Here is a 12,889-nt window from a genome sequence, read left to right as displayed (position 1 = left end):
CCCAGGACTCCAAGAAGGCCGGGTATTCTGCACCGCTGTTCGTCCCGTAGGCAGACACAACAGTGAGAGACCTGTCCCCAACCTGAAGGCGCAGGGACACGACCCTCTCGTTCACCCGGGTGAACTCCAACACGAGTTGGCTGAGCTATGGGGCAATAAGCAAGCCTACACCAGCGCGCCGTCTCTCCCTGTGGGAAACGCCAGAGAAATAGAGTCCAGCCCCTCTCAAGGAGTTAGGTTCCAGAGCCCAAGCTTTGTGTGGAGGTGCGGCCGAATGTATCTAGTTGGTAACGCACCTTGTCGAGGCCCCTGCCTTCAACTGCCGCCCATATCTCTCTGCACCAGCCCCTCACGGGTCCTAGACAGCCTCACATCGCTCCTTTGGGCTGAGCCCGATCGGGCCCCATAGGGAAAGGCCCTATCACTAGGTGCTCGCTGCCAAGCACCCACCCCAGGCCTGGCTCCAGGGTGGGGCCCCGGTATCGCCAGTCCGGTTGACGTAACTAGCCTTGATTGTTCATGCGACATATAGGGCTTCTGAACCGCTCTTAGTCTGACCTGTCCCCCTGGACCTGTTTGCCATTGGTGACCCTACCAGGGGCATGAAGCCCCCGACAACATAGCTCCCAGGATCATTCGGGTGCTCCAGCCCCTCCACCACATTAAGGTGGCGGTTCAGGGAGGGGTATTGTTCATTGCAACTTCACTTCGGGTGGGTGGTGAGTCTCTGCCCCAAGTGGAGGAGTTCAAGTATCTCGGGGTCTTGTTCACGAGTGAGGGAAGGATGGAGCGTGAGATTGACAGGCGGATCGGTGCAGCGTCTGCAGTGATGCGGTCGCTGTATCGGTCCATTGTGGTAAAGAAGGAGCTGAGCCGGAAGGCAAAGCTCTCGATTTACCGGTCAATCTACATTCCTACCCTCACCTATGGTCATGAGCTCTGGGTAATGACCGAAAGGACAAGGTCGCAGATACAAGCGGCCGAAATGGGTTTCCTCCGCAGGGTGGCCGGGCGCACCGTTAGGGATAGGGTGAGGAGCTCGGTCACACAGGAGGATCTCGGAGTATAGCCGCTGCTCCTACACGTTGAGAGGAACCAGTTGAGGTGGCTCGGGCATCTGCTCAGGATGCCTCCTGGATGCCTCCCTAGGGAGGTGTTCTGGGCATGTCCCACCAGGAGGAGGCCCCCGAGGAAGACCCAGGACACGCTGGAGGGACTATGTCTCTCGGCTGGCCTGGGAACGCCTTGGGGTCCCACCGGAGGAGCTGGAGGACGTGTCCGGGGTGAGGGAAGTTTGGGAGTCCCTGCTTAGACTGCTGCCCCCGCGACCCGGCCCCGAATAAGCGGAAGAAAATGGATGGATGGATGGATGGATGGAACTTCACTCCAGTCACAGTAATGCGGCAAGTAGGGGATCTGGCTTATATTCATGTGACTGGTTCACTGTGAGCACCCCTGTGAACAGGGTTAGGGAGCATAGAACAGTATTAAGTTTAACAATTCACCTTAGCTTTAGTTTTAAACCCAGATAATTTTTTTAGTCAAGTAAAAAAAAAAACATCCCAACTTACGCTCCTTAAATGTTAACCCTTATCGCTGATTAGATATTGCCTCCGCAAACTGATCATATGGATTTTATTGCTTAAAATCTTTTCAACTGGCAACAGTTACAGAGATATGAACCATAAACCAGGTCAAGAAATCTGCAATTTGACAGTTAAATAGGAAATTCCACCACAGATTTGTGTTTATGCACAAAAGTCGTCGTCAGCTACAGTGAGGCAAATAAGTATTTGAACACCCTGTGATTTTGCAAGTTCTCTCACTTAGAAATCATGGGGCATGTCCACTTTGAGAGACATAACCTAAAACAATCTGGAAATGACATTGTATGATTTTTTAAATAATGTATTTGTATGTTACTGCTGCAAATAAGTATTTGAACACCTGTCTATCAGCTACAATTCTGACCCTCAAAGACCTGTTAGTCCACCTTTAAAAAGTCCACCTCCACTCCACTTATTCTCCTAAATTAGAAGCAACTGTTTGAGGTCGTTAGCTGCATAAAGAATGTCATCAACATATTGCAATAGACATGTGCCTTGGGTCAACTCAAGTGGAGCTAATGAATCACGCAGCGCTGCATTATACCACGTAGGGGCACATCCTAGTAAATTTGTAGAGATTCCCATCATATTCAAAAGAGAACCAACATTGAGAGTCGTTGTGCACTGGGACTGAGAAGAAAGCATTTGCCAAATCAACAACGGAAAAAAACTTTGGCTCAACTGCTAACTTAATGGCTTTCAAACCTACTGTGAAGCGCCATTTTTGAGGTTCACTAGGCTCACATTGCTTTTTGACTGGAAAAATTGGGCTTCAAACACCCCCAGATTCACTTGGGACAATAACACCTGCTATGCACAAATCATTGAACGCAGGAGCTATACCTGCCCTAGCCTCAGGACTAAGGGGGTATTGTGGCCTAAAGGGACGCACGTTAGCCAGTGGTAATCACGCCTAGACCTGACAACTGCGTATGAGGCCTACATCTGTGGGACCTTTCGCCCAGAGATCAACTGGAATGCCCCTCAGTTCTTGTATAGCTTCTGCTTCAGCCTGGGACAAAAAGCAGCCTGTCTCAGCACTGTTATCAGAGAACACACAAACACACCGGGATGCCTGGAGGGAGGAGGGATAGCACAGTGAGAGAATGAAACGGTGACGTCACTGATGTGTGTCCAATCACTGGCAGCTAAGCATTGCTCAACAAACAACCCCACCCCAGCCCACTCAACTTCTTTTGGTTTAGATAATGCTATGTAGGGTTAGCATCTAAAAATAGAACAGAAGCCTGCAGAGAAATAGCAGAGTACTGATTTGACCAGTACAAGCATTCAGTAACTAACACATCCCCACTACTCTCAACCCAAAGTTTTTCAAAATCCTGAAATGGAGTCACAGGCACATCAACAGAACACTGTACCTCTCCCATGTCCCTCAACTCTGTGCTCTCTGTTGGGCATACTCTATCAATTGCCAAATCAAGTAAGTCATTTGAGGGAATTGGGGACAATTTCCAGTGAAAATCATAACTGGGAGTTTGACTTTCCGTGTGAACCCCTGTGAAATTTGGTTGAGTGAAAGCCAAATCTTTTGTGGTTACAACTTGCAGACCGTTTGGTGTGGAAATTAGACAAGGGCTCAATTTGCACATCAAATCGTGTCCAAGTAAATTCACAGGACATAGTGGAGAATAGAGAAAGGAGTGCCTAAATGAATTGCCCTCAGAGTCAGAACAATGCAAAGGAGAAGTGAAACGTTCTCTTGTTGTTTTACCAGAGGCTGCTTGAGAAAACGTAAACCGACCACTCATTCGAGGGACACGGGAGAGAGCTGAAGTTCATACTATGGAATGCATAGCCTCAGAGTCCACTAGAAATTTAATTTGATCACCATTAACAATTTAAGTGTACTTGGGAAATTTATCATGATTTCGTGATAGTTGTGCATAAATGCCAATTGTCTCCTGTGCTCCAAATAATAATAATAATAATGGCTTACACTTGTAATGCGCTTTACAGGCTTGTCAAAGCCTCTCAAAGCTTAGTCTAAATCCTCTAGTTATCTTTAAAATGTAAAATAAGACACAATATATTACATACACATTTACACTCCACAATGTGCACAGATTTTCAGATAATGTAATAATTCAGATTTCTTTGTCTGCCTTAAGCATACTGGATTTCTCATCTGGCTGTGAAGACTGTGTTTGACGCCAAAGACAACCTGGCCCCGCCCCCTCATGATATCACACATGTCTGGATGGCCATGAAGGAGTACTTTGGGGTGAGCTCCTCAAAAGCACTGTTATTTATAGTTGGTTCTGAATGAAAGTGTCATGCGTGTTCTGTGTCCAGGTAAGCGAACTGATGGGCATGTTACCACACCTCTACACACACTTCCAGAAGTCCTTTTTCGCTGGTTTCTGCAAGAAGCTGTCCGAAGGTGGGTGTCAACACATGCGCATTGCACATGCGCATTGCACATGCACATAACCAGCTTACATGGACACTTGAGGCAAGGTCTTGTCCAGTGGTACAACAACAGTGGGCAGCTGGAGCTGGAATTGAAATGATCTTCATCAGCTCCTCCTCCCAGCTTGTACAGTGCAAATGTTCTGAACTTCATGGACAGACACAGCACAAATGGGGCCTTGATGTAACTTTCTTTACAACTTCAACCAAAGACTGCAACCAGTTTAAATCCAGCATTTATGTAAGAATTTATAGCTATTGATAATTATTGTAAAACATAATTTAATGTTAAGCTTGGGGCTGCGTTGGTGCGGGTCAGTTTGTTGCCTTAGCATTAGTCAGTGTTGCTCCTTGGTGTGGGTGAGCTTAGGGCCTTGGCATGGGTGAGTTTGGCACATTGGTGCCAGTGAGTTTGGTGTCTTGGCACGGGTGCGTTTGGTCTGACTGCCTTGGTGTGGATGAGTTTGGTGTGGGTAAGTTTGGTGCCTTGGTGAGGCCCAGTTAGGTGGGGATGCCTTGGCATGTGTCAGTTTGGTCGAGTTGTGTCTCTATGCTCCAGGTCCAGGGCATGAAGTATAATAAGATTTGAAGACAAATCAAAGATGGCATCATATTGTTTTCCATGGCATGCACTCATTAGTGCATGATGCTGATGGAAATGGTTGTTGCTAACATGTTTTGCAAAGCATGTCAGCTCAACATGTAAATCACATCACTGGAAATATGATGATTTATCACAAGACCAAGTCAACATTTGGTGAGAAATTATTATTTTCTGTTTTTATCTGCTTTTGCCATCTTGTTTTGACCCAAGTCAATGTTCTCTTTTGTCCAATCATCTCACTGTGCTGCTAAAGCTAGAGTGCTCTGAACCCGAAAGGGCCAGACCACTACCCCTGAGAGTCCGCTTCAGACCCTCAAACAGGCCGATATGGTTCATCTACAACAGTGGATGCATTTTCAGATTGTACACATTTTTTCTAAAGCAAACCTATCAAAACAAGGCTTATGGTTTAGGCTAGGGTGACTCTCTTGGAAATGGAAGCACAGATGCCAAGGTGAGATCCCCAAGAAGTATGGAAACCCAACGTGTGTTTGTGTGTGTGCGCAGGTGCTCTTGCGGGGGATGAACTGTGTAAACACTTGTTCCTAGAGGCGGGGAAGGTCCTGGCCAAACACGTGGTGGCTGTCCTGCCTGCAGTGGCTGAGGTGAGATGGGCCTGGCTATGGGAAGAGGAGACTCCCTAAAAGTTTGGGATTTCATCCATTGCAACCATGGCAATCCAATTTTAAACTGTGTTTTCCTATTGACCTGTGCTGCGAAGTTTAAGAAACATACTTTTTGGCAAGACAAAGTAAATTTAGGCCAAACATTTTACCCAAAACACTTTCAGCTTTTCTTTTACTTTCAGTTGATGCATCTGGGAGGCACCATTTTTCCCCTAAACAACTGCCATTTTGTAGCATATTAGTGGTTAAGCTTGCAAATGTCTCTATATATATTTGTCTACATCGTAGGGATGCACCGATACCGGTATCAGCTATCAATCCGATACCAGGTGCCAGAACTCGTCAATGGGCTGCCGATATGACTGTAACTGCGTCTTATTTAACACTTGCAACACGCCTCTGAGCTAAGCAGTGCTCTCTGAGCAGTGTGCACTGAGCAGAGGTGACCATAAAGAAGAACATTAACTGTTCTGCACATTAACCTTATCTTTAATCATTGTGAACTATACAAATATTTAAAAACACGCAAATGTTGCTAAGTGGCACTGGCGATTAATTTCTTGTGCATGCATTGTAAATTATTGTAATTGACAAACTAATTTAGTGACTGAATAGAGAGCTTTTAAAAGGGGTATAGCATGTTCATATTAGGGAAAATGAAAATAACTCACTGTTATGCTAAAAGTGACTTCTTATCAGTTAGCACACAGTGCAATCGACAAGGACCAAGTGGTAAATAATTAAAGCCAGGTGCTCCTCTATAGGTTACCACAGTATCAATCTCTCTAGTTCCTTATTTATATCTCATTGTTCAAAACATATGGTCTGTCTGCAACACCAGAATTGTCCAACAGATAACAAGAAAATCCTTTTTTATGCACAAAAGAATTATGTATTTTACAGTATTATGAATAACACAATAATGCTACAGGCTGTGTTCTGCATATTTCTCCTGCTACTCGGTTCCATTTATTTGAGTAACTTTTTAAAAAAATGGTATGTTTCAGAGTACTTTTCAAGCAGCATAATTAACCTATTTAAGTAATATTTGTATTTAAGTAACAACACTCTAACTGGAGTAAAAGTTGTGATTACTCTTCCCACTGTTAGTAAGTCTACAAGTGACAAAAGTTTTATGCCCACAATATGAAATTATTCGAACATTTGTGTTTCTTGCACCGCTCCTTCAAATATGATTTAGTCTAATTTTTTTGTCTGTCCTTTTTTACCTTTACTTGAATTACTGCTTGGTACTTCTGCTTGAGTAATATTATTTTGAAATAACATTACTCTTATTTGAGTAATCCCTGCACTGTTCTGACAGAGCCTGCTGACTGGTCCTCTAGGGCTGCCCATCCTGTGTGAGGGGTCAGTGTGGAGGAGTTGGGAGCTGCTTAGACCAGGTACTGCTGATACTATTCCTGCTTCTGCTGCTACTACTACTACTACTACTGCTGCTGCTGCTTCTACTACTGGTACTACTGCTACTGCTGCAACTACTACTGATACTACAACTTCTAATGCTGCGTTCAGACCGTGGCGTCAAAAACATGTTGGACTCTTCTAGTTAGACGACTTTGCATTTTAGGACAAACCCCTCCAATGTGTCCTTTGTGGTCTCCAAATGCCTTTGGATGTTTTTTTTTCCTTGTGAATGATACAGACCAGGTTGAGAGAGTGGCTTTAGTGTATTTATTACATAAAACCCATCAACAGAGGCGAGCAGCTCGGTGGTGGTGTGTCTGGGTTCATGAATAGCCTTTAAGCTAGCCGGTGCACCTGGCATAACAAAGTTGCTGCTAGTTTGTAGCTGATGTCTTTCTACTTTTTGCGGATAATGCCATTGCTAAATCACAGGAACGTAGTCTCTGATTGATTCTGTACGTCAAATGCCAAAAGTTCAGCTAAAGTTTTTAGACTTTAGCGTCTGGCTGTTTGGACGTGCGAGTAGAGCGTCCAACACTTAAACGCTCAAGACGTGCCACATCACCACCAGATTTGTGCCGCACTGACACCTCAAACGCACCACAAAAGCACAAAGTGGCCAAGACACATGTCCACTATAGACTTGACACTTATAGGCATGTAAACACGACACCCCTAATGCCTCGTCGTAAATGCACTGTAATGCTGCTGCTGCTGCTGCTGCTGCTGCTGCTGCTGCTGCTGCTGCTGCTGCTACTACTACTACTACTGCTACTACTACTACTACTATTACTATTACTACTGCTGCTCCTACTGATACTACTGATACTACTACTCCTTCTACTGCTGCTACTATTGTTGCTGCTACTGTTACAACTACTGCTACTACCAATAGTATTGTTGCTGCTACTACTGCTGCTACTGCTGCTGCTTTGATAGTTAATGGGCAAATTCCTGACCTGTACTGCAGCTTTAAACAGTTCCATATTCCCCCACATTTAAGCTAAGCTCATTTTTTAATATACAAAAAATAAGAAATGATTTTTAATTTGCAGGGTACAGATGTCAGGTATAGCACAAAGAATGGGGGAAAATGCTTATTTCTAGGTACAAAATTGTATTTGAGCTTCACAAAATGTATAATTTTTGTCAGAGTGTAATATATTTGTAGATAAAATGAAACTTATTGTGGGCTGTATTTCTTCTGTCTTTTGTGCACTAAAACTTTAACATCTGTATTGTGCCTTCATCAAAAATAGCCAAGTGCCTATCATCATCTCGTATTAAAGAAGGGGTATTGTGCAAAAATATATTTTTTCAAGATTTCTACCATGTTATTATGTTCCCTAAATCAAAAACATGCCTGAAGAGGTTTTAGATGTCATCCGTTCATGTTTGAGTAATTTACCAATCTCTCCTGAGCTCTATTTGAACCCTCCTTACCATTAGCTGTGCAATTCTGTGTAATGCTAAGCCCACATGCCTATGTCATCCATGCTCTCACATGACAATTCTCAAATAAACAAAAACTTTATACAAAGCAGGACACAGCAACTTGGCAAACATGATGCAATGTGCAGTAATTTCATTAGTGGGATGCACAGAGCGGGGACTCAGAGCGTCAAAATCTAAACTTATTAAAGACGCTAATATGTTGTTTTGGGCAAATATAGAATTTTCAAAACAATAAAATGTAACATCCATCCATCCATCCATTTTCTTCCGCTTATCCGGGACCGGGTCGCGGGGGCAGCAGTCTAAGCAGGGACTCCCAGACTTCCCTCACCCTGGACACGTCCTCCAGCTCCTCCGGTGGGACCCCAAGGCGTTCCCAGGCCAGCCGAGAGACATAGTCCCTCCAGCGTGTCCTGGGTCTTCCCCGGGGCCTCCTCCCGGTGGGACATGCCCAGAACACCTCCCTAGGGAGGCGTCCAGGAGGCATCCTGAGCAGATGCCCGAGCCACCTCAGCTGGTTCCTCTCAACGTGTAGGAGCAGCGGCTCTACTCCGAGCTCCTCCCGTGTGACCGAGCTCCTCACCCTATCCCTAAGGGTGCGCCCGGCCACTCTGCGGAGGAAGCCCATTTCAGCCGCTTGTATCCGCGATCTTGTCCTTTCGGTCATTACCCAAAGCTCATGACCATAGGTGAGGGTAGGAACGTAGATTGACCGGTAAATCGAGAGCTTCGCCTTCCGGCTCAGCTCCTTCTTTACCACAACGGACCGATACAGCGACCGCATCACTGCAGACGCTGCACCGATCCGCCTGTCAATCTCACGCTCCATCCTTCCCTCACTCGTGAACAAGACCCCGAGATACTTGAACTCCTCCACTTGGGGCAGAGACTCACCACCCACCCGTGATGATGGTGATTCAAATATGTATTAGCAGTTAATACCCCATTGCAGTAAGATACCCCCCACAATAAACCTAGTTCTTTCACTACCTTTGCCTCGATGTTAGAATTTAAATCTACAGTGAATAATATCAGAACAGTATTGCTAGACAGACTGCTTGAACTATTCTCCTCCTCTGTCCAGGTTTCACTGAGGTGCTGTGTGAGGCAGCGGCATGTGAGCAGTTCAGAGGTCGTTTCCATGGTTACAGCCTCCTGACCTTGCAGCACTCCTCAGCTCTGGGCGGGGCCAGTCTGGGCGCTCAGGCACTGGGGGTCTCAATCAGAATGGACTACTTGGCCAATGCTAAAGTCTTCTACACACACATCTTCAATAGCAGCTAATGAGAGGAGCATGCTGAATCATGTGACCAGGGGACAGGACAGATTGGAATCCTAGTGGACCATACTGTGGCTGTGTTAGCGGGTCACTCAGTTATAGATATTGACAATGGTAAATTAGCAGTAATGAATGGCATCAAATCGCTTTTGGAGTTTTTTTGTTCACATTAAATGAAATTTTAAACAATGATTTATCTTAATCAGATATATACATTAGTGATCTTTGGTATGGGTGTGATTTTAAAGAGGATAGATCATGTAGATTTCACAAAATCTGGCCATCTGGTGTACTTTTCACCTATATCATCAAAAAGTGTCTGTAGATGTTTGTGAAAAATAGACTTTATTATAAAGCCCTGTACCTGTAACGTTTACTGATACTGGCAGTTTAAATAATGTGAAATTGATGAAATGGTGAAAACATGATGTCCTTTAACTAATATGCAGAGGTTATAGCCTATTAGCAAGCTAAATCACCCATGTCAGTATAATAAGCACAGAAAAACATTGATTTAACTTTAGTTCCTACAATTTACATTTCTAAACAGTCAATTAACATTAAGCTAATGAACAGTGTTAAGCAAAAAGTATTTGGGATCACCTTGGTTTGTAAGCTTTGGGTGACAGGTAAAGAGGGGCCCCTGGGCACAGGACAGGTTGCCTTGAGGCACTAGTTCAAAGGTGGGTTACATTCAGACATTACATCTCCCGATACTGTCTGTATAGCACTCCAGTACAAATGACATTGACATTTTTGTCACATGACTAAAATGCTGGCCTTGTGTTTATTGACATTTTTGTTAAAGAATACATATTATGCAAAATTTGTTGAGCTTTTAACCATGTTATAACATTAATAGAAATAATCCATGCGTCTGTAGAAACATGGTGTCTTGTCTGAAGATAGTCATCATTTGAAGTTCTAAAATATGAAACGCCAAAGCAAAGGTGCTCAAGAGCATGTTTAACGGCCAATAACGATACAAATAATTCAGAATATGTGTCCTTCAAATATATAATTTTAGCAGGTAGACAGTTAATGTTAAAGAACCATGGGGGTCATGCATACAGTTTCAGTGACGAGAACTTTATTTTATTTAAATTAATGTTTGAATGGTCAATAAGATGCATTCTTAACATGTAAATTATGCTTCCTTTTGGGTAGAATTCTGTTTCTCTTCAGAATTCATCATTAAACATACTTTCAGTAGGCACAGTTTGAGAGTAAAGGTTGGTGCCTGTGATTACAGTAAGTCACCATGAGTTATAAAGAGTAAATTCTGTGTTAGCAAAATGTTGCAGATCTTTTATTGAGCTGTATTTAATGATTCGTCTGAAGGAAATTCATGTTTTTGACAATATTTGCATTTTCATAATGTTTACATAAAAAGAGCCAATAAGTGTGTCAAAAATCATTTGTTACCAAATTTTTAAGTTTGTGCTAGAACCAAACAACACAAGGGAGTATTTATATAGATGGTAATGTAATACGATCAATTTTATATTCTAAAATATGTAAACCAAACTCACCCAAGGTAACACTGCAAAACGCTGCACACGGGCTCAGAGCTCAAAAACACATCAAATCAAGTGCTGAATAAAGAAGAAAACTGCTCTGGATGTTTTGCATTGTCTGACTGAGGGGAATGTGGGGTAGGGACTTCTGCCTTTGGATAAGAGTTTTTTTGTTGGATATGCAAGGAAGAACATCCTTTGGAGGCCCAGAAAAGTGCAATGAAAAAACAAGTACCCAAGTGCAATGAAAAAACAAGTACCCAAGAGGTACAGCCACATGCCCATACTTGAAGCACTGGAAACTGCTAAACAAAAGCTCCAAGCCTTGGCCAGCTGCCTAAAGAGGTAAGATAATGAAGCCAGATGAATAAACCGTCTGTTGACAACACAGCCGGTGAAAGTGTATGCTCAATGGCAGGGTAATGACACCAGAGTCAGAGCCACCAAGAGTGGAAATCAAACAGTACTGGTAAGGCATATGGAAGAAGGAGGCATCACATAACAGCAATGCACAGTGGCTGGTAGCTCTGAGAGAAGACCACAGCAACCTCCCTGAACAGAATCCAGTCTCACAGCGGCAGACATCCAAGAAAGAGTCTCGGGTATGAAAAACTGGACTGCACCAGGCCCTGACTCATGATCCCAGTCTGTCCTGCCCTGTTGCACCGTTTTTCCCTTCCCCCTTCTGTACCTGAGCCTGGAGCTGGGTGGAGATTTCAGCTCCTCCCGTGCACACCTGCACTTCATCTTCAATCAGCTGCACCTGGGGAGGATAAAGGGAGCCAGGACCTGACACTCGGTGCCAGATCACTTGCGTATCCCTTGTGGTACACTTCGCTTGGCTGAGTTCTTGTTTTTGCTCTTTGTGACTTTCTCTAAATTGGATATTTTGCTCCTCTCCAGATCCCACTCCCTGGACCCACTCAGCTCCTCTACCCTCGACCCTGATCTTCACTATTGGTACTATTCACCTCGTCTCAGACTCTGTTGCTCACGCTCAATCCCTGGACCACGGCAAACACCCCACTCTCAACCCACTGATTGATCTACCTTCATTTGCACTTTGAAACCTGTAAATAAACATTGTTAAGCTTTTTCCCCGAGATTTGTCTCTTTGGTCCCCCCTGTCATTACGACAGCTCTCCATGAGTGCCTGACAGCACAAATGAACCAGCTGCTAAGGGATATGTCTCACCCTGAATGGCTAACCATACAATCTTGATCAAAAATGATCCATCAAGGGGTACAGTCACATAGAACTATCGGCCAATAACCTGTCTCTCCAAAACATGGAATCTCATGTCAGGCATCATTGCAGTTAAGGTAAGTGGGCACATGGATCAATACATAAGCACAGCAGTGAAGGGCATCAGCAAAGATACCAGAGGAGCCAAACACCAGCTCCTGGCAGATTGAGCAACCTCCTGGGACCACAGAATCCGTCAGACAAACCTATGCACTGCCTGAATTGACTACAAGAAAGCCTATGACTCAATGCCACACACATGGATCACTGAATGCCTGGAGAGCCTTCATTGTAAACTTGATGATGTTGTGGAAAACCACCCTTGAGGCCAATGGCAAGCCACTTGCAGAAGAGGAGATGCACTGTTCCCACTGTTGTTTTGCATATGTCTGAACCCCCTCAGCCAAATTATCAACAACACTGGCTATGGATACCGACTCAGGAATGGAGCCACCATCAGTCACCACCTCTACATGGATACATCAAGCTGTACACTAAGAATGAGCGAGACATCGACTCATTGACCCACACCACCAGGATCTACAGCACAGACATTGAAATGTCATTCACGCTTGAGAAGTGTCACCATGTGGCTACACTTCTCAACCGTGAATGACATTACAATGTCTTGTGCTGTAGACATTGGACAGTTTGCTGTCCTTGGCTTCTTCCCTTGTAAACTTGATGTTTCGATCCACAG

At 44.3% G+C, this 12,889-nt stretch overlaps 1 protein-coding gene across 2 annotated transcripts in view; it reads left to right on the top strand.

Annotated features, from left to right (window-relative positions):
- Positions 1–11,046, top strand: part of nagk (N-acetylglucosamine kinase) — a 34,773-nt gene extending 23,727 nt beyond the window's left edge. Inside the window, exons 6-10 of one of the 2 annotated variants that reach the window (XM_033983523.2) lie at positions 3,737–3,849; positions 3,921–4,008; positions 5,149–5,246; positions 6,592–6,670; positions 9,232–11,046. In XM_033983523.2, coding sequence (XP_033839414.1) covers positions 3,737–3,849; positions 3,921–4,008; positions 5,149–5,246; positions 6,592–6,670; positions 9,232–9,431 — 578 coding nt within the window. In that variant the 3' untranslated portion in view covers positions 9,432–11,046. The remainder of the gene's footprint in view (positions 1–3,736; positions 3,850–3,920; positions 4,009–5,148; positions 5,247–6,591; positions 6,671–9,231) is intronic. The other variant, XM_055228957.1, reaches the window with a different exon arrangement.
- Positions 11,047–12,889: the final 1,843 nt, after the last annotated feature.

This window comes from Periophthalmus magnuspinnatus, chromosome 18, assembly GCF_009829125.3.
Source record: "Periophthalmus magnuspinnatus isolate fPerMag1 chromosome 18, fPerMag1.2.pri, whole genome shotgun sequence".
NCBI classification, from domain to species: domain Eukaryota; kingdom Metazoa; phylum Chordata; class Actinopteri; order Gobiiformes; family Gobiidae; genus Periophthalmus; species Periophthalmus magnuspinnatus.
This window is presented reverse-complemented; position numbering and strand designations above follow the sequence as displayed.